This window comes from Python bivittatus, unplaced genomic scaffold (genome assembly GCF_059951505.1).
Source record: "Python bivittatus isolate LINGU-HERP-01145 unplaced genomic scaffold, Pbiv_v1 ctg000310_np1212, whole genome shotgun sequence".
NCBI lineage: Eukaryota > Metazoa > Chordata > Lepidosauria > Squamata > Pythonidae > Python > Python bivittatus.
Window position 1 is genome coordinate 6,360,245 of NW_028277054.1, and position 25,978 is coordinate 6,386,222.

The 25,978-nt window shown below is 43.0% G+C and overlaps 1 protein-coding gene and 1 long non-coding RNA gene across 4 annotated transcripts; one reads left to right on the forward strand and one right to left on the reverse strand.

The window, feature by feature from the left end:
• Nucleotides 1-2,188: 2,188 nt before the first annotated feature.
• On the reverse strand, nucleotides 2,189-17,563 carry PPP2R1A (protein phosphatase 2 scaffold subunit Aalpha). The gene is made up of 15 exons (XM_007441222.4): nucleotides 17,396-17,563; nucleotides 16,138-16,228; nucleotides 13,527-13,627; nucleotides 12,711-12,943; nucleotides 12,434-12,581; nucleotides 12,159-12,314; nucleotides 11,826-11,940; nucleotides 11,385-11,455; nucleotides 10,825-10,959; nucleotides 10,005-10,178; nucleotides 9,452-9,512; nucleotides 7,194-7,348; nucleotides 6,784-6,926; nucleotides 6,518-6,609; nucleotides 2,189-5,601 (listed from the first exon to the last, which is right to left on the reverse strand). Exons 1-15 carry the CDS (start codon nucleotides 17,546-17,548, stop codon nucleotides 5,585-5,587), a joined length of 1,845 nt encoding a protein of 614 aa, XP_007441284.2. The 5' UTR covers nucleotides 17,549-17,563; the 3' UTR covers nucleotides 2,189-5,584.
• Nucleotides 17,564-21,189: 3,626 nt separating this feature from the next.
• Nucleotides 21,190-23,152, forward strand: LOC148216117 (uncharacterized). 3 transcript variants are annotated; one of them, XR_015795989.1, is made up of 3 exons: nucleotides 21,190-21,574; nucleotides 22,374-22,609; nucleotides 22,979-23,152. It is a non-coding gene; the product is annotated as an uncharacterized LOC148216117 (long non-coding RNA). The 3 variants fall into 3 exon arrangements; XR_015795988.1 differs by having other exon boundaries at nucleotides 22,475-22,609; XR_015795990.1 differs by having other exon boundaries at nucleotides 22,475-22,609; nucleotides 22,982-23,152.
• The last annotated feature ends 2,826 nt before the right edge of the window (nucleotides 23,153-25,978 follow it).

Sequence of the window (25,978 nt, forward strand, 5' to 3'; positions counted from 1 at the left end):
CTGTTCCGTTAGCTTGTGGTTTGATGTTTCATGCCAGCACAAATGTGTTTAGTTACCAGGGTCAGCGTAGCCTAAATGTAAAATTAAGTCATTTTGGGGTTGCCCTGACCTCATTCCTACACTTTTCTCAGAGTAGTTGTCAACAACTGCTTGAAGTCCAAGCACCATTCTGGACTCAGAAAAAAAGGGCATACCCTTGATTAAACCTCTTGTGTGACCTCTTCTAGCCCCATGTCAATGTTACCATGGACTAGAACTTCATCTGAGCAAATTCTGTAACTGGGCCAGTAAGCATCAACAGCAGGTATATTCTAAAGCAAGTCTTCTTGTGCTAGTTTAAAATATCATACCTCCCCCCCATTTATTTAGTGAAGAAAATGTTTTATCTGCTGTGCCCTTGTTTTCTTAACCAGGGGTATATTGCAGAGATTACACCTCTACATGTGGATTGTTCATCGTCCTTTGTATGTGATAATGTAGTTAGGGGCATTTTTCCAGGAAGAAAGCCTGAGATTTAGTGCAGAAAGGATGCTATTGAACTGGACTGTATCTATCTTGATTGGGTTCCAGGCATCACAGTGCTAAGCTTTTTAGATTGCCATGAGACAGAAGAAGAAAGGCAGGAAAAGGCACATTTTGTGGGGAAAAGGGCATTCACGTCCCTCAAAAGCAGTACCCCATGTGCTTTTTGGGGGACCTTTTCTGAATCAGCCAGGACGTTTCTGTGCTTGTGTTCCACAAAACATGGAGGTCTTTGTAACATGTCAAGACCTGACTGTCCAATCACAATCAGGCCGTCTGAACTGCTTTAGCAGAGCTTACATCAACCCACTGCAGCCTGAGGGGACTCCCTCCCCCCACTGTGAGAATTATAATCAAAATGGATCAACAGACAAGAAACCCCCCTCCCCCCAAAGCCAGACATTTTATCCTGTGTATCTATGGCTAAGTCCTCCTGGATTTTAGAAAAATGTAAGCATGCCTTCTCTAACCCATTTTCCATCCTTCAACTTATCAATATGTCGGTGTGGAGGGGGCAAGTATGCAGATTCCTTTCAATCACTCAGGAGCTTTGTCTGAGTCTATGGGGAGCAAAACTGGTGCCTCCAAACAAAAGGGACTTGCTGCCTGCCTTGGGAACAGCCAGCCTGGGATTCACGAACAGTAAGACACTCACTGATTGCCTAAAATACAGTAAAATTGTCTTGAGTGCAGGTTTAGGAAGAACAGATGGAGAATTCTAAAAGTGGTTGGTTGAAATCCAGTAGGAATCCCTGAAATGACCACACGATCACAGTTGTCGACACTGGGCTCTCTCTTCCGCAACTGAGGTCTATTGGCTGAAGCAGACCATTGGCACAGTCGAGGCTCATCTGATGTATATCTCAGCCATTGTATCTCCAGGCCTCTGGAAGGTCAATAGGACAAGGGTATCCCCTGCCAAATGCCTGTCCTGTCACTAGGGTCGCCAGTGCTGGACAGAAGCATCAGCATTGTCCAAGCAGAGTTTTAAACAGCAGTGATTTTGTGGCACTGCACATTTTAAATTTAGAGCTCTGCCTGATCTCTAGCAGACACTGGGAAAGATGTATAGGAAGGCCTGGGCAACTGCCACTGCCATTCTTTTACAAACCTAGCAGGGTCAGCCCTCTGCTGAGGCCCAGGAGACAGAGGGACTCATGGCCATCATCACGCTATTTCCCCTCCTTGGTGCTACTGGTTACTCAACTGCAGGGGAGAAGCAACGAGAGAGGAGAGGCACAGAGCCCCCATTCCCTTGCCTTGCCCAAGTTGCCTTCTTTTGACCTCTGAGCCCTTGCAGGCAGCAGCAAGAGGCACCAGGCAGATTCCAGGGATAGCTGTTCTTGGATGGTCTCCTTCTCCCATCATCTCTTGCTGCCACAGTGCCTCCCCAGGACAAGGAGTGAGGAACAACCAGCCTGATGTAAGTTCATCGTCAGTGCCGGCTCCAGAGAGGCACAATGTTCTCTGCAATGCAAAATCCTTTGATTAGCCCAGCGGCTGCCAATTGCACAGGAGGAACAAAGGACAGAGTCATTTTAGTAGCATCACCATTTGCAACTGAATTAGAGAAGCAGGCCAATCAAAAAAACCAGCACGGTAGCGAATTTTTTGAGGATGGACAGGAAGCTGCCAGAAAAGCAAAACAATGTTTTGTTTTGTTTAAAAAAAAAAAGACAAACTTAAAATCCTATTTCTGTAATGGACAGATTGTACATTAGCTTCCATTTCCAGATCTGGGGGGTGGGCGGTAGGGGGAATGGACACATGCCCAGACACCATTAGTTACCAGTTTTTAAAATTCAAGGGAAGAAAACTCTTAGGTTTTTTTTCCTCCTGGCACAACAGTATTCTGGCCCAACCTCACATCCTCAGAAAATATGTTCAGAGGGGGGGAAAAGCCCCAAACCATTGGATGATACCTGCCCTGTGTTTCAAACTTGGGTGTGGGGCTAGGTATGTTCAAAAAGCAGCAGTCAACATACTGTACAGATCAAATCCCATCCCTCTGCAGTTTTTTAGCTTGCAGCAAAGAGGATGATCAATACAGTCAATTAAGAAGATGGGTTGGGTTGCGGTCCTTCTCACAAGGGACATTAAGGGTTTCTTAATGGCTGTAGATGCTCCTGAGTGGGCAATTCAGGCACAAGAGGGAGGCACTGTGCATGGAAACCTTTGCAGCTGGAAGGAGCAGAGAAAAGAAAAACTGGCTATAAATAGCTAAGCTTGGATGGGGGTGGGATAGCTTTCTTGGACGACGTCTGCTTGCTTTGACTTATGCTGTTTGTATGTTTATAAATAAAGCAAATGCTATAAAGACATCACAAGTCTCCCATGCCCTCCCATCGAGAAAAACAAAAAGGCCTGGAATGGCTGGTGGGGACCTATTCAGTATGTTATTTCTTGAATAAAAATATGCCCAGGCTTCCGGCTGTTGATCCTGAAACCTTTGTCCTCCATATTGGTCATCAAAGGCACAAGTTAAGGGTTCTGTACACACCAGAAGTACCAATCGGTTCCAGGCAAACACCTGGGATATCCATTAAAAAAGCACCAGACCTTTTTGATTCAAGACCCTGTAAGGGCGGCACGCTAACTTTCACTGGTAACGCTAAGCCCCGCTCCCCTGCTACAAATCAAAGCCATTTTCTTCATTAGTCCAAGTCATTCCTACCTCTCCCAACCTCACCAGCCCAGCTGTTAGCACACTGTTAATTTTAACAACAGCTTTAGACCAATTAAACTCAACCACGTCGTAGGCAGATCCTTTGATTATCGCAAACAACGGAACGGGCAAAACATGCATTTTTTTGGTTTTGTTTTATCCTCTAAGCGTCTTGCCAAACGCATGACTGGAATAGAAAAAGCAGGCAGCATAAACAAATGCAGGCACTGAGGAATGCAAGTCCCGACTGAAATCCTTCCACAAGCTGGAGGAGCTGATCCAGCTCCCAGGCAGCTCAACTGTTCTCCAAGGAAACGCAAGACGCAAATTAGCCTTGGCGAGAGACCACAGCTGGACAGAACGCAGTGCTAGAGTTCCCCGGAAACACAAATGCTTGAAAACTAACATTTCAAATAGGAGCCAGAGGTTCAGCAAGAGAGCTAAACAGGAGCTGTAAAAACTACACAGGTGCCTGTGGAATGAGATAGAAAAGCAAGAAGTGCCCTGTTTATGCAGGCAGAGAAACCAATGAGGGAATCTGATGCTATTCAGGCACCCAAGTAATCTGTTTAAAAAGAGGAGAGGGATCCACTGTCTTTCTTAGACAAGGAACAACTGAACCTTAATCCAAACAATAGGTCATTGTTTAATGCAGTGTTTCTCAACCTTGACAACTTGAAGATGTGTGACTTCAACTCCCAGAACTCTGGAAGTTGAAGTCCACACATCTCCAAGCTGCCAAAGTTGAGAAACACTGGTTTAAGGAAAGGAGACCTTGCACAATCCTACCTATTACCTAGGCCTCCAGCAACCACCACTCCCTACTAAAGACAGGGAAGTGATAGTCCTCTAGATATTGCTGGATTATACGCTCCCTCATCTTTTGCTCCTGGTTGTACTAGCTAGGACTGAAGGAAGAGTGAGTGTCCAGGAATATCTGGGTGGCCACCAGTTCCCCACCCTACCCTCATCTCAAAAGACTCACCGACCCAGCTTCAATCTTACCAGCCTTGTTAAGTAACGACCGAGCATTTTATTAATCATAGAGAGGAGAAAAATAAAACAAGTGTACACAAAAAAAATTCTGACATTTTTAAAATGATGTTCCACTAATGCAGAGAGAGAGAGAGAGAGTGTGTGTGTGTGTTAGGGCATGTGTGGTTAGAATACACACTTCTTTCCCATGTCCAGTGCAAGAATTAGAGATGGCAGCAAGGAACTTGAAGGTGGAGAGGAGGAGGAAAACTGGGACATCATCAAGGCAAAGCTGGAAGGGAGGAGGAAGTTCTGCATCACAAAAACCAGAACTTCCATCAGTTAAGAGCCCATGGGATAATCCAAACATTGCTGGAGAAAGCCATCCACTGTCCCCTTTTCTTCCTGCCAACCGATGTGCCTTTCATTAAAGAGCATCCTTTCGTTTTGCACCATCAAAATTTGGGAAGGGTCCCAGTTTGGAAGTTCAGTGGGAATATGGGACTAAATCTAACCTGGAGGTAGCATCCCACTGTGAAGAGCCAAGCAACACATTTTCTATTTTTCAGTCCACGTCAACTGTTCAAGAGCTTTCTCTCTGATACACACACACTCACACACACTCACACACATACACACATACAGGTCCTCCGTGTGCCAAATAGCTACCTCCTTCCAGCAAAGGCCAGGGAAAGGAAACATATAGTGAACAGAAAGGGACACAAAAGAGAGTCATGCATAGGAACTGGGAAACACTGTATTACAAATCCTGATAAACCAAGAGATTTAGATCAAGGATTTAACTACCCTTCCACCTTCTCTGGAGCAAAAGAGAGGAAGACGCTGTGGGGCCTGATTTTGAGTCAAGGAAAACTTCTCATTGACTGATACTTAAACGCTAGATGGGGGAAAAGGTGGAGGCTTTAATCATTGGGATGGAAGAGGAATGGGAGCGACCGGGCTGAGCACGGATTGGGAGAAAGCTCAAATTGGTATCTCATGCACAGTTACACGCTGCACAGTGGTGGCATTCCCATGCAAACTGTGGCCAAGAAGTGACAGGAGGCCACAATGAACAGATTCTGCCCCCCTTCCCCCGTTCTGCCTCTCTTGCAAGCTTCACAGAACTGGGGCGGGCCACTTCTTGTCCCCTGATGGTGGAACAAAACAGTAAGTTGAACCTGACTAAGATGGGAAAGGGAGAAAATATCACAGCTGCCCAAGAAGGTGTGAAAACATGGAGCTAAGAGTAGAAGAGGGAGATGGGACTCCCGAGAGGACAACAGTCAGCCGTGGCTGATACCACCATGTACATCCAATAGGAGATGGGTGGGCTGGTCATACACATGCAGGGAAAAGGGAGAGAGAATGGTTGGCCCAACAGCATTCAAGTTGGAGAGACCACCGAACCAGTTCCTGGATTCAAGCTAGCGCCAACACTGTATGGGGAGAGAGGGAAAGAGAAAGTGTATTACATGTTAAGAGAAAGCTAATAATCTATTTCATTAACAACATTTGCTACAAATTTGGTTGTACAGTGCCCATTTGTAATTGTGTACACTATTACTCACAGCTGCTAGCACTAACTTGAAACGGAGTTCCAAGCCCAGGGCCTCCCACTGTACAGAGCTCATCAGTTGGTGCCTGCAGTATGCAAATGGGTCCTTCAGCTACAACTTCCACATCACCTCCAACATATAACTTGCCCTCAATCCCCAAATCCTGAGTAACTGTATACACTGTCCCCCTGTCCTTGAGAAGCTTGGTGTTCCAACAGTCCAGAGAAAGCCAACCTTAAATTACCAGGCAAGTGAGCTTTTGAGATGATGATAATGGTCTTTACACCTCAGCTGCTATGAAACTCAGCTCTGGCCTGAGGTTCTGCTCATGCACTTTCCACAAACATTTGGTTAGCTGCAAAGGGAAACTAGATGCTGACTATGAGTCCTTCTGAGCTGATCTTGGGAGGTAATTCTTACAGATAAATTAGCACACTTGTTGCTCAAGCTTGTGCCCAAGATCTCATATACCTCACAGATTTCCCTCTCTACAGTGGTTACTAAGGTGCTGATCAAAAAACTTCCCTTGGAGACAAGCATTCTGTTGGAAACAGCTCACAGCAGGAAAAACAAAGGTCTATGTGCATTCAAAGGTCAGGTTGAATGCCGAGTGAGCTTGAAGCCACCTTGGAAACAGAAATTCAAGGACAAAGCCTAAGAACAGAGAAGGTCGCCTTCCATCCTTCATAGGAGCTTCTCTAGTGGAGAACTAGGCAGAGGTCCAGCATGCAAGGGTTTCTCTTTAAAAAGAAGAAAGAAAAGGCAGGCTTGGCTCTTCTAGGGACAGCACGCTCACCAGTCAGCGCCTCCTGGGCAAAGTATTTGACATCCACATCAGGGTCCTGGGTGAGCTTCTCTAGCACTGGCTTCACCTCATTCTGAAGGGTGCTGGGGGGAAAAAGGAAAGGCAGGGAATGAGGGGGAAAAAGTAGGCAGAAGACAAAGCTAGTACTAAGATTCTCCAAAGCCTCAGTATTTCCACTGTCTCTTCCCTTCTCCCCCTTAACAACCAAGATAAGCCCCAAACACAGATGGCATCAACACAGTCATCATTCCCATTACCTATTATCCAAGATTGGTCCAATTTTCTGAAGTGACTTAGCTACATTGAAGCGGACGTTTGCTACTGCGTCGCCAGCCATCCGCAATACCGTGGGAAGCATGTGCTTGGTGGTGATTTCCTGCCCGCAGACCTCTGACAGCACCTAGCGAGGGAAGGACCATGGAAGCAGGTCAAGGACCCTGTGCCACTTGGATCTGAGGAGCTCTTAAGTGTTGTGGCTAGGCCTGCACTGACCTTGCAGCTCTTTGACTTAGCTGACTGGCAAGGCCCACTGCTCTCCCCAACAGAAAACCCCAAGTCCCACTAGGCAGGGCGAAGGATAAAGGACAATTCTTACTGATCACAGTTCATACACTGATCCTTCAATTTGTCCCACTGTTTCCTCTTGCTCCTCCCTTCCCCAACTCACATTGATGCAGAACAGCGTAGTCATGCGGTGTAAGTAGTTGGGGTCGTTGGACATGGCCAGCACCTTGGGGATGATGGTGGCATGAGCCCAGTCCTTGCCAAACTTCTCCACAAGCTTCTTAAGGTTACTGGTGGCTGCTTCTCGGATAGCATAGACTGAATGAGAGGAGTAGAGTGAGCCACAGAGCAGGGTAAAGCTAGCATAGCCTATTCCAGAATAGCACCCTATAGAAGCCTAAGGAAGCCAAATTCTGGTAGTTCTGCCACAATGCATAAGACTTGATTTGAGATATACCAGCAGTGATCACATGATATTTTGTTTGAATATGTGTCTTCTGCAGCACACAGAAATATTCAGGGATCTGGGAGAGTGTCAAAGGTCATGACAAAAAAAAAAAACCTAACCCGAACGGTTTTTTTTTTTTTTTAAATGCATGTCTCTGAAGTGGAGAGATACTTTGGGGCTGCAGAAATACTCTTAATCAGAGAAAGAGAGAGTCTGACTGATTGCACCGTATTATGATTTTGACACTGGCCAAATTACTGTTCTTTGGTGGAGTCCTATCTATACATTTTCTTGCAACACAGCATGGGAAACCAGTTTTATTTTATGCCACAGGCAGCACTACTAATTGAGCTGACTATACTCTTTTATAGTCTGTATTACCTATTTCCTATCCAACTGGAACTGATGGTAGATGAACCTGAAGTATAACTGTGAGAGCTCTGCTAGAGTTGGCTATTTATATCCTCATTTCATACAATATCTACTATATATACCTATCCCAGAAATAACTGAAATTGACAGTGAATTTCTAGGTTGAAAATGAGCTTTTAACCATGTTATATAATTATAAGTCAAAGCTTGATCTCATTGCTGGTAGCAAATTTTATTAGGCGAGGATGAGACTAAATAGCACAAATTCATTCTTACCATTAACATGCTCAAAATTGTACAAAATACAATAAAAATACTGAAAATATGTGAATGCCCCATGCTAAATAATCAAAGCTTAAAACAGGAAAAAAAAACCCAGATAAAAAAAGCTACACTGTTGCTAAGTTTTTCTAATGTGCTTGCATTAAACCTGAATTTAATTGCTCCATAGCTGGAAAAGATTATCCCATTAAACACAAAATTGTGACCCAACCTCTTTTACTTCAGCACTAAAAGCCTTCAATGATTCATTCTCTCAGCTGGAGAAAACTGCTGACACAATGGATCCCATTAATTCTGAAGTATACTTTCAGTGCTCTGGATTACTAATAGGGTAAAAGCACTCTGAATGTTTAAAATGTGACCCCAAAGCCAAATAACTACTTTAGCTTACATTCTCCCCTTCAGCTACAGCCCCCCTTTTTCTACAGATAATTGGGATGAATTGCATGAAACTCAACAATCAACTACAGTAGCTGAGATGAGGGAAAGAATGTTTCTATTCCTATACAGACATTTACATTTAAAAAAAAATCGGTTAGTAATTTCCAGTTGATACCTAAAAATAAGTTATAAACAATGAAATAGATCCACAAACTAAATGTCCTAGATCAGTGTTTCTCAGCTTGAAAAGTTTAACCTGTGTGGACTTCAACTCCCAGAATTCCCCAGCCAGGAATTCTGGGAGTTGAAGTCCACACAGGTTAAAGTTGCCAAGTTGAATAACACTGATCTAGGATGTTTAGAGAGGGTTTCCCTTGGCATGCGAAAGACCAGGAACAAGAAAGAAGAAAGCAACCTTTTCTAAATATATTATTCCAAAGCGTCAGTATCAAAAAGAACTTTATACTAAAGAGTTATCCACTGCATTGCACTTACTGGGAGCCAATGGAAGATGATTTCACAATTCAGTTTGGAACACATAAAAAGTGCTAAGCCTTCAAATATCCTACTCCATAATCTCATACAGAGTTTACCATATAATCCAGACCAGATTATATCCTCCACCCAGAGGATGGAGAATTGAGGAAATGCTTCCTGTCCAGGTAAGGCTGCAGCTGGCGTAATAGCAAAAACTAAAGATTCCCTGAGGCTACTAATGCTTCTAGTGATAAATGTAGAATTAATCACCACTCCAAATCCCAAAATTAGATGTTGGTAATTTCAACAGAAGTACACCCTCCTTCAGATTTGGTACTGAATCTTCCTTGACATCTACCAGGCTACTTAGAAGCGACGTGTACAATTATGGGCAAATGTTACAGGAGATGACAGGGAAAGGAGAACATCACCAAGATCAATCATCAGGTTCTGAGCCTTACCGTGATCCACCAGCCAGGCCATGCAAAGGGAGTTTAGCTTCTCATCAAAGAATTCCACACCCTGAAGACAGGGAACATGGCAGTGAGAGCAAGTTAATTTGCAAGATTACCAATTACAGAATTCCCAGAGTTAAACAAAACAAAACAAAAACAAACCAACAGAACAAAAACAGAAATCTGGAGAAATGGACTTTGTTCAATTAGCAGGCACTGCAGGGCAACCCAGTAGATCAGGGTTCCTCAACCTTGGCAACTTGAAGATGTGTGGACTGCAACTCCCAGAATTCCCCAGCCAGCCTGGCTGGGGAATTCTGGGAGTTGAAGTCCACACGTCTTCAAGTTGCCAAGGTTGAGGAACCCTGCAGTAGATGATCATTAAGCTGTGGAGATTTTGACCAAACAGCCCCAGCAGAATTAATCACAGGAACTCTACACTTTCACACAAGCACCCGCTGCTACCCAAGTTCTAACCGATTTAATAACATCCAGGTTGCTGAGTAAATACCTCAAACGTTTACCATTACTTTCAGAAGGCCAAAAACCCCACACTCACCAGCTGTCCAGCCAACAGGGGCATGTACTCAATAATAGCTAACCGCACACGCCACTTGGCATCTTCTGCCAACTCCACAATGGCTGGCAGCAGAGACTGGGACAATTGCCGGATGCCAATCACTTCATTCACACAGTCCAGGTTGGAGATTATGTTGAGTCGGACCTCAGGGCACTGCAGAAAAGGGACAGGTGAGAATGGAGAAGAGCCCCCCCCCCCCCAACAACTGCCATTTCTAAAATGGTGGTTCTTGTGCTAGTTTAAGGGGAATTTCCTAAGAATCTAGGTAAGATGAAAAAAAGGTACAGAAGTTAAATTTTCAACTTTCTGATTTGGTAAAAGATGGCAATACTACTGTAACTAGCCATAAAGCTTTGAAAAAAATCCTATGCCAAATATACTATACTATACTGTATAGCTGATACTATACAGGAAACTATTCATCCTAGTACTATGTGTTGGCTATGAATTATCCAAGATCATTTAACTAGAGGTGTACACACATGCCTTACCATTAACCAACTGGCTCTCTTTAGATAAATTCTTCTCACTCAACAATCTCAGGTTGACTTTACTGAGGAAAGCCCTGCAGTTAGGTTAACTGACATTTGCTGTGTTCAGAACTATCTCCCAACATTCAGGCTTCCCCAACATTAAATGAATGCTCCTCCAAAACACATTTGCTAGTTCTGTAATGGGGAGGTAGGGAAAGAATGAGCTGTGCTATGTAGCCATCTGGGCAGGCAACACTAGCTGCGCACCTCAACGAGTTAAAATGATCTCAAAAATTTAAAAAAAAAAAAGCAGGGGGAACACTCACCTCATCTTTGAGTTGAGCCAGGAAGAGAGGCAAAAGATGCTCAATTGTGTTGTCCTTGCCCAGAATAGGAGACAATCCCATGATCACGGATGCCAAAGCTGATTTCACATGTTGATTGGCATCTGATACCAGTTCCTAAATGACAAAAGAGCATATTTTAAAACATCACAAACTATTTATGCAATGCCTCCTATCTCACCGCCTCATACATACCACTGCTGCCATCTTATTTGTTGACTGTCTGCATAATAAACAACTGAAATATTGAAATATACCTCAATAAGCTAATGCATCCACACCTACCATAAAAGCACACATGCTCATAGAGGAAGTCAACCAAATTCCCTCTACATTTTGGCCACCTTGCGAACATCAATGTCTTGGAGGCAGAAGCAAGCAATCTCCTTCCCTGTACCATTCTGCTTCTTTAAGGATAACTCCTCCACACCTTCTTCAGCCTTACTGCAAGCAAGCTTCTGACTGGGCCAACTAAAACTATGAGCTGATGCTTACGAGACCTGCTCAAAAGTTACTAGAGAAGGTGGCTTTCTGGCACGTACCTTGATACAGGGCAAAATCTGGGTCATGATGATATTTTCACGACAATCAGGAGACAGATTCTCACAGAATTCTTGAGAAAGAAAGATGGAGAAATAAGAATGCACTGAATTTCACTGAACTAATAATTTCTTTTTTTCTGTTATTAACTAAGTACTTAAACTTCTCCAGCCCAACATCAGACTTGCTATACTAATCTGCAAAACTATACACAAAAATATTCCTGACCTTTGTTCTCAAAACGTATCTTCCTACAGCTGAACCCAAACAATTTTCTTATGTCACATCAAGTTACTTGGCTGCTTAAAACAGTTACAGAATGAGATTTATTTAACAAGTCAAATTCTTCTTTTCTCATCCCAGGTCCATCCCTTTCAGAAAGGCTTTATACAGGGAAATTCTACATAGTCATCCGCACAGGACTGACAGTGACTGAAACTCACCTTTGACTTTGCTGGAGGCAGCAGCCCGCACTTCAGCTTCACAGTCTTTCATGAGATTCTGGAAGGCCGGGACCAAGTCGGTTTTTGTGATTTCTGGCCCAACAGCTTTCTGGAGCTACAGCAAAGAAATGGCCCTAGAATTGACCATGCAAACATTCCAAACAGCAAAACATTCCTCCCCGCCAGAAAGAATTCTACCCCCAAAATGCCTGGTCTGCAGAAATAAAAGTGACAGGCAGAGGAACAAAACCACTCGTGCATTTTAAACATCTATTGTAACTTATACAATAAAAGAGAATATAATGTTCAAAATACACAAGCATTTATACAAACCTCTGTGAACTTCTCAGCCACCATGTAACGGACTCGCCAAGATTTGTCCTCTGCTGCTTGTCGTAACGTTGGCATCACCAAGGACTCCAAGTCCTCCTGAAGCAGGAGCTGAGCAATATTAACACAGGCCTCCACAGCCAACAAGCGCACAGAGTCCTGTATGTGACAGTAAAATGAAGATTTTCCTCACAAAGAGCAGATGGGGTAGAGAGCCCACCCCTCTGATTCAGCTAGCTCCCATCACCTCCCCAAATCCAACTTGCTGTCATACAGACCTGCTCATCAGAGGCCAGATTCGAAAACATGGGAATGATCTCACTTTTGACATTCTCCAGTTCCAAGACCTTGGCAAATTCACCCAGTTTGGAGGCTGCAGCTCGCCTCACCATTGGAGTATCATCTGAGCACAGGTTTCGGAAATATCTGCAAAAAAAAAAGGAAGAGTAGCAACTTATGAGTTGCAAAATACTGGGTCAGGGAGAATCCCTCCTCCTTTGATTTTTCACAACTTTACAACGGGTCCTAATCTTTACTGCAAGGCATCTAACTTACTGACGGAGGTCAGCTTTGACTGAACTGGAAACTCGGGGATAACAGACGCTGAAGAGGCCACAAGCAGAAGTGCGAGAGGTGAACCAGTCACCCCCCGCCAGGCGCTTTACCAGGGGCACAAAGTGAGCCTCAAGGTCAGATGGAGAATGTTCATTGGAGGTTGCTCTCAAGGACTCCACTGCCTTGTCCCGCACCACTGTCTCCTCAACTGTAGCGAGGCTTTCGAGTGGGGGCTGGAGAAAGAGGGAAGAAATGGCACTTCACATATGCATCTTGTACAAATCATCAGGAAGGAAAAAAAAAGAGCTTTCCAATAATTTAATCATTGCCTTGTTTGTTATAGATCACCATAAGAATTCAGATAATCCAGGTTTTTTTCAGGAAGAGAAGAAGGGAGGAAAGCCTACACGGGCAGCCAGAAATGTGCCAGAAAAGTGGGATTTGTGTGTTCAAACTGGGAAAGATTAAGTTCCAGTCATACTGTGCTATCTGGAGACAATTCACACATTCTGGAAAAAATTCCCATATACCACTAATCCACCTATGATATGGAGTCAAACAATGATCACCAAATATTTTAATGCTTTTATTAATTTGGTAGGGGAGAAACATTTTCTTTACTACTTAGCCAAACAATCTAGGATCCTAAGCCATCCAGGATAGAAGGCTGACTTCAAAGTAGCTTGGTCATCTCTGGGGATTTAACAACATGCCTACCCTAAATCCATCTTTTGGAAGAAACAAAAGTGTCTTTCATTTTCCCTCAGTGTTAGTCACTCTTCCCTAGTCCTTCACAGAAAGGGGCCTATAACTTACCAACAAGCAGTGGACATATTCAGGTCCCCCAACCAAAGCTGTAAAGGTTCCCAGCTGTTCTGCCAGAGCAAGTAACACCTCATCCTCATCATAAATAGTGTCTGCAAGAGGTAAATCAAACAAATAAAAAGTAAGACAAAGCCTGTATATTCTTAGAACAGAGAATGAGAAAGGGCCAACTGACAAATGATTTATTTTATTATCTTTCAATACGTATAGGGACAACTGAGAGGCAGCCAAACTGAGTCTCTGAATGGCTGTGACTGCCTTGCAGCTCCATAGAACAGATTCAGGCCTAATACAGAAAGATCCTGCTTAACACTCCATCTCTCATGGAAACCAAGCTGGCTCCCCCAAAGAGCAAGACAGTTTCTGTTATTGCTTTCAGACTCATGGAATACATGCCCACAGACAATCTGCATGGCCCCAGATTTCCAGAGAAAAGTTAAGACTTGTCTTTTTCACCAAATCCACAGTAACTGAAATCACTATTGTTCTTATTTGGGTAGCTCTGCAGAGTGATGGTTAGTATTAATACAGGACACACAATGTTAAAAAATGCCATCTTTATACCCCCTTGCAACAATATATCAAACCAATTAATGAATGGACAATAGTCAATTTCATTCATAGAATATAACTGTGGGCTAGGAACCCCTAGGGGGTCTCAAGCAGGAAAAGAGTGATATCATAATTTTTAGGAAAAAACCTGATCAGGCTTGTGTAAGGCAAAGTGGGAATACCGTCAAAACTTGCTCCTAACCTGCAGTGGGCAGTTGTGGTACCTCAAAATTTGAGAACCCTTTTGATATACACATTAAAAATTAGTTCTAAAAAGTGGTATGTTTATTCGCTCCAACCTGATGGAATGTCATACAAATTCACTTAGAGATTTACAACACCACCGTGTGAGAATCACTGCTGTAGAATACGATATTTCAAACACGAGGTTTCATTAAGAAAACAGCATGTTTATCTATCTGTTTATCAGAGCTGGCTTAATATTCAGCGAATTTCTTGAAATCAAATTGGTGCAGTAAACTGTATGTTAAAGAAGTTAATACTGTTTCACATTCTTCTACATTACTTGACAGTTGAAATGTTTTAAAAAGCAAATCCCCTGGAAAACACTATAAAGGTTTTTTACTATTACTAGAACTAACAAACTAACAAAGATAGTGTGGTGTAGTGGACACTTACTCTGGTTCAAGTAATTAGTGGTCAGATACAGAACTCATTGGTTGGGTTCATACAAGATGCCAAAACTTAAACCCTAGTTAATAAATCACTACTGTTATGTTCACACATGCCAAACAAATATACTATATTATAACTTAATAGGATGACCTGATTTATACAACATACCAAAACACTGTTTGGTTACCCATAACATCCTGAACAACAAACTACACAAATTAAAGCTTAGCCTCACATGTTATGCAAATCTAACATCCTTTTCAGCCTCTCCTCTCTTCCCAAAGTGTTCTAAAATTAGTTTGACTAGACAGGGTGACTGAGACTACAATCTTATATATGTTTATCTGAAAGCCTAAATTTACTCAGTGAGATTTACTTTTAAGTAGTCATAAATAAAACTGAGTTTAAATGCCTATAAGAGCATAGATTTTTAAGAGATCTAATGAGAGATTTGAAGCTACACTTGGAGAAGACCCTGATGCTGGGAAAGATTGAAGGCAAAAGGAGAAGAGGACGGCAGAGGATGAGATGGTTAGATAGCATCACTGAAGCAATGAGCATGAAACTGAGCAAACTCAGGGAGGCAGTGAAGGACAGGAAGGCCTGGCGCAATATGGTTCATGGGGTCACGAAGAGTCGGACACGACTTAACGACTAAACAACAACAACAAGAACCATGTCCTACCCAATATAACATCATCAATAGTTTCACATACTGTCCTGGGAATATTCAAGAATAATACTGGGCAGAATCTGAATACTTTGCTCTATGCAACTTCCAAGGGTAAAGCTCAGTGATTCACACACTGCTTACAGGATATGATTCCACACATTTTGGACTACAACTTCAATCAACCCCAGACCAGCATGATCAAGGGTCAAGAATGGAGCCATTGGGGAAAAAGGTCTGGAATGCCTCATGTTAGGTCTGGCATGATTTCATAGACTTGATTACTATCAGATACAGACACAGGTCCAGGAAAACTGTAACTAAAGTGCTAATCTTTCGGGTTTCACAAATCTGTCTTTTCTTGGGTGTATGAAGATGATTAACTTATTTAGATATTACTTGCTTCTAAAATTGCCAATGGCAATAGAAAGCTAAGGTGGGGAGGGGATTAATTGTTCATAAAGAGGAACATGTGACAATTGAAATACCCTTGAGTTAATAATGCAGCTCAGCAAAGAATTAGCCCCAGTGAAATTTCACTCTCTGCATTGCCTTTGGCAGATTCTATCAATGAGCATGGCACAAAGGATGTTACAGTACTCTGCAGGACTTTCATGCTCATGGAGCAGGCACACCGCAATCCTCAAAAAGGAATGACTGGAACAGAAATGTGGAATACAGCCTAAATTGTTTCTAGACTAGATCCAGATTCTATTTCCTATCTTACCAAGTATTGTCAATTACCTGTGAGAAAAGGCAAGAGCTCGCTGCGCGTCCTCTCAACGCCCAGGGCCAGTGCAATGGTAGAGAGTTTCTTGATGCTGTTCAGACGAAGCTGCATATGGGAGGGAGAAATTCCAGGAACAGATTCACACAGATGAACCATGAGAAGAAATCTGCCGGTTTTGCCTGAATGCTGGATACTGATTTTGCAGATAACTGAAACTATTAGTGTACTAATAAAGTACTCTATTTTTGTACTTATCTTCATAATCCACCCATCTGGCAGCAGGTCCCCTTTGTGTGTACTGATAAATTATACAAGCATACAAATCTATACTGCTCCATTTACCTACAATATATGATCACTCACACATACAGATAATAATGATATGTATGGCTAACATAAATCGAACTTTTAATACAAGGAATTAGTAGTCACCTCTTAGTACAAACTGCTAGAACTCCCCACCAGACTGAGTCTCAACCACAAAGCTACTCCTGCAGCGAGAGGGCCCTAGTCCTTTTTTTCTTTTTTGCACATCCGCAGGAGAGACAACGGTGGCTTTAGCAAAGGCTGTGCCAGCCTTCTCCCAAACGGGTACCAGAAAGCTGGGGACTGTGGGAGATGGAAGGGCCACATATCTGGAGCGCATCCATCCGGAAGCCAGAGGAGTGCGAGGGAAGCAAGGCTCCGCCCCTTCCTCAGCCCTCACGGACTACCTCCATCACGGCATCCTCTATTGACAGCCCCCCTCTTACCGCCTTTCATGGCCAGGGAAGGGGGGCTGGCTTAATACATCCCCAGCAAGAGAATGCCGGAATCAGAAACCCTCCCCAGCGGGCTGCCCCAGGCTCTTCACCGATTGGCCAGGAAGTCTCTGGGTCGGGCGAGGCACGACCCAATCAGAACCCTCCGTTCTCTTCCCTAAATACGCTTTGTAGAAAAGGACGAAGGGCCCCCCGCCCCCCCAGTTATCCCTACCAGAGAAATGGGCGGCCCAGCCAATCGCGCGGCTGCTTGCATTGCCGCAGGAGGGGGAACAGGTAACACGGACCCACTCATTAACCACCCCTTTCCTTTTTGTGTTCTTAAATGAGACCTCTCGCGACCAATCCGGCTCCGCTTCTGAGAGCTCCCATCCGGGTTTCTCAGATAAAAGACAGTCCCTGATTGGCCATCGTGCCGGGAACTGGGTTCTCGGGCCTCGAGGGCTCGAATATTCCCCCCATGGCTGTTTTCCTTCAGCTACAGCTGAGCGCCCGCCGAATCGGGCCGTACCTGAACGTCCTCGTTCCGCAGTTCATCGATCAACACAGCAATAGGATAAAGCGAGTCATCTCCGTCGGCGGCCGCCATCTTAGCTCCCGGCTTCTCTTCTGAAGGCTGCGCGGGGTTCACACTGCCGCCTTGCAGGGGCGGTTCTGATTCCATTGGTTCCTCAGGTTGTCACTCCCTCTTATATGAGAAGCTGATTGGATTCCTTCAGATGAGTCCCACCTTTCTGATCTTCTAATTTAGCATAGTTGTCTGTCTGTCATTGGCTTTGTTATTCTTCATTGGACGGATATTTCAGAACTGGACCACCCACAAAGAGATTTGGGAAAGTAGGTCGTCTACGCCCGCCTCTTTCTCATCTCTATTGGTTAGATGGACTATATTCCCGCCTTCTCCGACTCATAATAGGATCTTTATTCTCTATTCATTCTGTCACAGGGCTTACAAAGGACTATGGAATCGTCTCGCCCCCAGGGTGTAATCTTAACTCCGCCTCCCGATTTTGGAGAGGCGATTAGCCAGCGGTTTTGAGAGACAGCTCATAATATCCAATCCCAGAGTGGAAACGGCTTTTCTTTCAGCAGAAGAAGCAGAGGAGGGGGCGCGTGTGAATGGGTTGCCAAAGCAACTGTGCCTCTATTCTTGCCATTGGGGTGACGTCAGTACAACTTGTGACGCGAGCATACGACATAGATCTATGACCTCACCCCAGCGGGAAAGCTCGATGCAAAGGCATTTTAGTGCCCAGACATATGGTAATATGCAACGTTATGGCACCAAATCTCACTTTAATCCCTACATTTGCCAATCTTATTTTCTCCTAAAAGAGAATCACTGTAGATTGTGTGTGTGTATACATACATATATATGCAACTAAGAACTGGATACACACATGCAACCTTCATTGACTATTCATGGAATTACAAAGTTGGAGGGGGAGTTTAGGTCTTGACTCCAACTTTTTCCTTCCTGCAGGAATCCAGATTAAGGTTTTTCCTGTGGATGGAAATCCTGACTTGGCTTGGAAACATGCAAGGAAGGGAGCCCACCTCCTCTCTGGATCATCAATTCCATTATTAAATTGCTCTTACGATTAGAGCGTTTTTTCTGACGTTCCACAAGAATCCATCTTCCTGTTAAATGCAGTCCCATATTTCACGTCCTGCATCTGGAATGCAAGTGAACCAGTCCAACCTTTCTTGCTAGAAACTCATCACTGGAGAATTCAGTAAAGTTTGGCTTAAAGCTACTGTTGTGCTGTCAGTGCATACAGCAACCTGCAAGGTGTTTGTCCTGATAAAAGTATCATCATCTACTTCCCTTTTAGGACTGAATCTTTGCACAGAAAACTACACAGGAGATGTTGCATCCTTGTCATGGGAGAAGTGGGTCAGGTTCCCCCAACTGCTGACTGGCCCCTTCATCTATTTTCAGCCCCCTCTTCCCATTCCAACATGCACTCCTAGATCCTGTTTGTATCCCGCTTTCCCACCCAATAATCAAGTTCACAGATTATTTTAAGCAGCGTGTGTTTCCTTCAAAGGTTCCCAGTTGGAGAATGCAAGGTTTCGGCTGGCCAAGTTGGACCTTCGCATGGAAGTTGTCAACTCCTGCTTTATAGGGTGCGAAATTGAATTGCACCATCAAGAGTTCTGAGGATTCAGTCCGTTCCTGACATTTCTAAAATATCCTCCACCTGTTCAAAGCTTCCTGGCTGCTCCAGAAGAAACTAAGGTGCAGCAGCCAGTAGGGAAAAGAAGAGGTTAAGAGCTTGGGTCTTAGCAGGTTTCACGTTCAGAAAGTTCATAAATGGTGCTGGCTTGGTTCTTTCCTTCCTTCTGAATGAGTGAGAAAAAAAATCTTCATATCTGGGAAATACCCAGAGAGGCTTTTAAAATAGGAATTAGAAGTCACAATCCACAGACATTTCAGACATTTCTCCTTCAAGCCAGTTTAGACTTTTCAATTTCAAACTTCCCCATTCTTGATTTCTACTGTCTCTAGAGGAAACCACCCATCAGATGATTGTGCCTCTGCGGTATGCGGTTGGCTATCTTTCCATATAAATAAACCAGAACCTTTTAATCTTGTTTCTTGCTGATTTGTAATTCTGTGTAGAGGTGTTACCTTGTGTACAATCCAAATTCCAGCAAAACTCAGTTTTCTAGCATTCCTCTTTCTATGCTGACAGATAGGCTACGTGCCAAGAAAAAAAAAAGTGGGGGGAGCTTCTAATACCATTTTTTATTGTATGTGTTTGTAGGTTTCTAGCCCAGTTTCAATCATGTTATTCTGACAGCTTACAACCAGCAGGTAATAATGTAAGAAGCAGCTTCATACACGCACACATTTCCAATGGATGACTTTAGAGTGGTCATTCTTTCAAAGGCCAACCTACCTTACAGAACTGTAAAGTAAAAAAAAAGGATTAATTCCATATGCACCACTTTGGACTCTCAAGAGCAAAGCAAGCTATACGTGTTGTAAATGCAAATGCATAGTACTTCTGGATTCTTTTTTGCAAAAGTTTCTTCAGAAAAAGGAGAACTTCTACCCTATCTCAAGGGCAAGACTGAAGCACCATTACTGAAAAGTCCCATGGGATTTAATGGAAATACTGGAGACTTCTTGGTGGAGTAAGTACAAGAACAGTATGCTCCATCCTTACCATTTTCTCCAATGCGCTCTTCTCCTTTGATGACATTTCAGAAGCAAATGCTCTTTTCATTCCACTGAATGAGAACTGGTGGGAGAAAAAATGCAAGAACATTTCTCTAGTGAGCTTTGGCAGTGAGTGGTAGTCTCAAAGGTGATGGACAAAACTAGAACATGTTTCTCTGATTATAAACCTGCAAGGCAAACTGTCTTTGGAGCAAAGCATGTTTTCTGGCATACTTCGAAGGTGAAAGGAAGAAGGTGTCTGCAGCTGATTCTTGTCTGGACAATAAACAAGGCCGTGTTGGTCCCTCCCTTGCCATAATGCTTTATTCTGGGTGGCATGGAATGAGGTATCCTCCTGGGCCGTGACCGATCAGAAAATGTTTTCCTTCTGCTCTCCGGACCTCAAGCTGCTGAGTAACTAAACATCAGGCCTGCATTTTAAATTGTCAAACGAGGAGATTCTCAAGCCCCACATTTGACCAAGCAGAACAAACCATCAGCCAACCTCAAAGACTTTGTGTCCCACCTGACAAACATTGTCTCCCTCCACAAGGTGAAAGTAGAACCTTCATTTGAGTAGCCATGAATAACCTCACGCGTGGACTCCTTTTGGTTCTTAGCATTGCAAGCAGACTGCTCTTCTGTAGTCCCTGGGTTAAGAATGCCGGGGTTACGGACAACCTAGTTGAGAATGGAGCCCACTGTAGCAAAATGTGAGTTAAATATGCAGTGATTTGAGTTAAATACACAATGGTTCAAGTCCACAACATAATACTATTTGTACAGTATTATACAATAATACTGTTCGGGCTTACCTACAAATCCTTAAGGACAGCCTTGGGAACAGAGCTCATTTTTAAACTGGGGACTACCTGTATTTTGAGGAACTAAGAATTCTGCCGTCTGTCTTCTGTACCACACCTTCCACTTTCTTCTGTTTTATTCTCACAGGAAAAAAAAAAACCACATGCCCGTTATTTCTTAACGATGTGATGAGAAAGAAAAAAATCTGTGTCTTGTCAGCCATTTCATTTTCTCTCTGGTAGCACATCACTACGAGCATCTCAGGGAGGAACAGAACTACTGGTAGTTCTCAAAGCAGAGCTACTATAAGTGTTTTACTTCTGGAAACCCCCTGCATGCATATTGAATAGCTAACTGATTTCCCTGTAGCAGAAATACACGGCAGTGCAAAGCCTTTGCTTCTCTTTATTTACAGCTACTGAGCCCGGGTGGTCAGAAAATGCTTCTTTAACTGAACTTAGTTTGCTTGGATAATTGGTGCTACTTGGACTTAGAGTCCCTCATGTGCTCAGGTGGCTCCACGGACAAATGATTTGGTGGAACCTGAACAGACCAGTAGAATCAGTTTTTGCAGCTTGCATATGAATCTTCGGGCAGAATATGATTTCTGTGGAACGGACATAGTTTTCAGAATTAACCCTGGGAGAAGTTCGTTTCCGTCTTTAGGCTGAGCGTCCGTATCTGGAACAAGTCAAGAAACTGAAATGAATTAAAAGGGTAAGTTTGTAGATACCCATTGTCTCAACTGGTGCAACACATACAAGATTCTCATAGTTGCGTTCGTGCAACGTGCTAGGTTGGTTAATTTTAACTTTGTTTCATTTTTCTGTGCCTCAGTGTTCTGGGAATGCAGCCCATGTGGTTAAGCTGATGATTTGGTGGGTTGTGAGAAGTTCAAATGAAGATCCGTTCAGTAGCCAGGAACAGCCCATTTTGCCAACCCAAGTACAGTAGCAGCAGGGACGTCTGAACACCCCAATAATGATATTGTTATCGTTTGCATAATATCCAGTGTGAAATAATATTGTTGCAAATGCCTCAGTTCTCTAGTGAATAAATAGAAGGATGCAGCACTCATCCAGCTTTTCTTGGGAACGGGGTCAAAGGAAGCTTGCAAGAAGTTTGCAATATTTGCATTATTTTAAGATACATAGATTGAGCAATGGTTCTGTGTATCAATATTCAGCAGGTGTCTCCAAAATCCACTGTTTGTACATCAGATTTCTGGGGCAACAGTCAACTACCGCATTACTCTGCATTCTTCCAACAGATGCCATATATTGTCTAAAGCAGTGGAAAAAGGATGGATTTAAGGAGTATGTCTTAGCTACTCTGCCACCTTGATGTTCTGCTGCTCCTATTTTCAGCCCAAACTGGCCCGTATCCATACAATCAGTTTGTTCAGAACAAGGCTTGCATTATGAATCAGGGGTTAAGACAAAATCTGCGTCTCTGGCTCAGAAATTTCCTTCCAAACCTAGCCTCACTCAATGTCCCCCATGCTCTTCCCCAACAGCACACCAATCCATAATTATATGTGAAAGGCCCGTCCATCACATCTGAATTCTCTTGGCTCTGCTTTGTCTTATGATTTTCTGGCTCCTGGATGTTTCTCAGGGTCTGTTCATCGGGGTGATTATTTTCCTCAAGATCTGAAGCAGCCTGTCTCCCAAAGCCAGATGCTGTGGAACATGGATGAAAAAGTGCAACTGGAATTCTGACTCACCTTTTGCTCCCAAATGGCCCCCGAAGGTATGTTGTTCTCTTTGCTAAAATGTTTGGTGTTGTTTAGAAATTTATTGTACAAAGTGAAAGGAAGTAAGATCTAAGTTAAATGGAAGAGCATTAATATGTGGCCCCAATTTTCTGGATTTCTTTCACACACACAAACATACACACACACATTTTTCTTTGTCCACAATGACATCTACTATGATCCTCTTGCAAACAGGGGAATAGGTTGGGTTTTCTCACTACAAAGAAAGAATCAAGTAATTGAGAAAACTTCATCCCATCTTGCACATACAATTTTCACACACTTCTGCTTTTTCTGCACAACACTATCTCTTAATTTCAGCAAAAGTCTCCTTGCAGTTCAGTCTCACAGCTTCTGTCTCATAGCAGAATCAATTGATGGTGAGGAGAGAAAATAAAGTACTCAGCCAAAATAACAGAGAAAAGAACTAACGAAGGAAAGAAGGAAAGAAGGAAAGAAAGAAGGAAAGAAGGAAAGAAGGAAAGAAAGAAAGAAGGAAAGAAAGAAAGAAAGAAAGAAAGAAAGAAAGAAAGAAAGAAAGAAAGAAAGAAAGAAAGAAAGAAAGAAAGAAATCTGGAGCACGGAACCAAAATATAGTCTAGTGGTGAGTTTAAGTAACTTTTCTGAGGAACATCATGGTGTATTTTCATTTGAGTGCTGATCTTCTGGGTAACCACTGACTCAAAATAATTCAGAACATAAACCCTGATATTGGTATTAGAGAAAACTATTTTGTGTGTGTGTGTGTGTTTGTGTGCCTTTGAGTCATTGTTGATTCCTGGTGACTGCCTGAACTAGTTCCTGCAGTTTTCTTGGCAGGGTTTTTCAGATGTGATTTGCCACTGTGTTCTTCCTAGGGCTGAGAGAGGGTGATTGACCCAAGGTCACCCAGCCAGCTTTGTAGCTAGGGCAGGACTAGAATTCATGGTCTTCTGGTTTCTAGCCTGATGCCTTAATCACTACACCAAACTGGCTCTCAAAACTGGTTTTAGATGCTTTCTTTTGTGAACCAGAACTAAATCTGGATGTTAACTCCACCTTGAACCGGAAGCCAGGATTGCTGAACACAGTGGGGTCTTGTGTAAAAATAATACTGGCAATTGTCTTCTCACTCCTCAAATGTTTTCTTTTGCAATGCAAGAAGTCTTTGATTCTTCTACATCGTTCTAAGGATGCTTTCAATGTTTTTTTTATGAATTATTCCGCTGGTGTTTTAGAGGTTTACTGTCGAAGGTTTCAGAGCACGCAGCTGCTGCTGCATTCTATTATCTGTGTCTTCATCACTCTGCAAGCTTTTTGGCTCTTCTGGCTTCCTAATCTGAAAAAGATCCATGGAGGAATTCCCTTGGGACTTCATCCTTGGGTACTGAACCAAAGTACAGAGAGGCTGCAGCCTAGTTACAGGGTGAAAGAACATTCACATGGCCCTCTGCCACCTCATAACTGAGATAAGGGCGTAAGAGCTCCAGGGGAAGAGTTTCTTCTTCCCTTAGGACATGTCAGAGTTAGTTCTCATACAGCAACCAGACAGCAGCACAATCCACTGCCAAAATGAGGGACAGAGGGAAACCAGGCCTTGCACCCAAAAGGGAGTCTGTCCAATCTATTACATAGCTCATGCTAGAGAAAGAGGCACAGAAATATGATTACTATACCTCCACTATAAATAGGACTTGCTTTTGATACACAGCAGTTCCTGGGATTGTTTCTTAATGGCTTCTTAGTTTTCCTACAATAAATCACTTAACAGAAGTTCATAAATTCTGGTGCGCCTGTTTAATTGGTTTCAGCCCGGTTTTTCATGGACAAGCCTGACAGGGCAGCAGCACGGTCATGCCTTCTCTTGACAATGATTATGCTTGTCCTTGGAGTGGTATTCTGGGGCAACACTCCAAAAATAGTGGGTAACTGCAGAACAAAAATTAATTTAGATTTATTTTATTTATGTTTAATTAACCTTCAGCATAGTTTAAAGATTACTGTCCACATATGTGTAATCGTTTTTCCTTCTGTCATATTAAAAAAAAATGTAGTTCCATAACAACTTTGGGAACTTTCTGATGCACTGTAGATAGTCCTGAAGCTCCAAATCCTACACTTCTGCCTTAGATTTAGCTGGAAGCTCAAGAGGCACCAGATCTGAAGTTCTTGAAGGCTGCCTGACCTTCAAAGAAAGATTCTTTCAGAGTTTCTTTACCAAGAGGATATTGGAAGGAGATAGGATAAAGCTACAGAAGTCACAGCAATTGGATTGTTTTCTTTTCTAAAATTCAGTTGATTTCCCAAGTTCTTAGTCTCTTTTTAATGGCTACTGTATGAGTTGGTAAGTAGGCAGTTCTCTTAATTTAACTTATTATACAGGAAAATCAGTTACTTAAAATGTGAATCTCCAGTTGTAAACATACCATCACAAATTGCCTGGGAAGAGGATTGTACAATGACAAACAGGATACCCACACACCTTTCAGCCACTCTGCAAGTCAGTGGAAGAAGGTGCACCTTACCTATTAGAAGTTCACCCACATGATCTCCTTTGAGCAAACATTCAACAGCAGTTCCTTTTCCATGTAATTGGAAGAAATTGTTGAAAAAACACCCAAAGATATTTTGAATATAGCATTACTCAAATAATTCAGGAAGAAGTTCGAGAGTTTGTTTCGATGAAGTAAACCAATTGAGTCTATACTTCCTCTTTTTGGCAGTTATTTTGAAGAGAACCAGAATCTCACTAAGGGGAAGTGGGGAACCAAGGCTAAGCTGTGCTGTCTCTTTATTTTGCTTATCCACAGAACAAAATTTTCTCTGACCCTAAGGCTAACTGCTTCAAAGTTATTAATAGTAATTGCAGTTCAGTAAAACCCCTTTCCCAACTAAGTTACAGTAAGCTCTTGCTTAAGGTAAAAAAAGAAAAAAGAAAAGAACACATCACTTCTTCTGTAGACCAGAGTGTGGTATCCAGGTATGCCAAAATATCATGCAGACACAGGTTTGGAAGACAACAGTGTCAAATGATAATTGTGATCAGGGTTAATACAGGTAGTCCTCAACTTACAATCATTCATTTAATGATTGTTCAAAGTTATGACAGCACTGAAAAAAGTGATTTATGACAGGTCCTTGCACTTATGACCGTCGCAGTGTCCTGACGGTCATGTGATCAAAAGTCAGGCACTTGGCAACTGTCATGTATTTATGATGGTTGCAGCATCCCGGGGTCACATGATTGCCATTTGTGACCTTCCCAGGGGGCTTCCAACAAGCAAAGCAAAGGGGGAAGCTGGATTTGCTTAATGACCATGTGATTCGCTTAATGATCACAGCACAAAAGTTCATAAAATCAGGCGTGACTCAATGACCACATTGCT

Coding starts and splice junctions, on each gene's coding strand:
- PPP2R1A (XM_007441222.4), bottom strand. CDS start 17,548: ATGGAATCAGAACCGCCCCTGCAAGGCGGCAGTGTGAACCCCGCGCAG. Junction 12,582..12,710: donor GTCAAAGCTGACCTCCGTCA/GTAAGTTAGATG, acceptor TTTTTTTTGCAG/ATATTTCCGAAACCTGTGCT. Junction 11,456..11,825: donor TGCCTCCAGCAAAGTCAAAG/GTGAGTTTCAGT, acceptor TTCTTTCTCAAG/AATTCTGTGAGAATCTGTCT.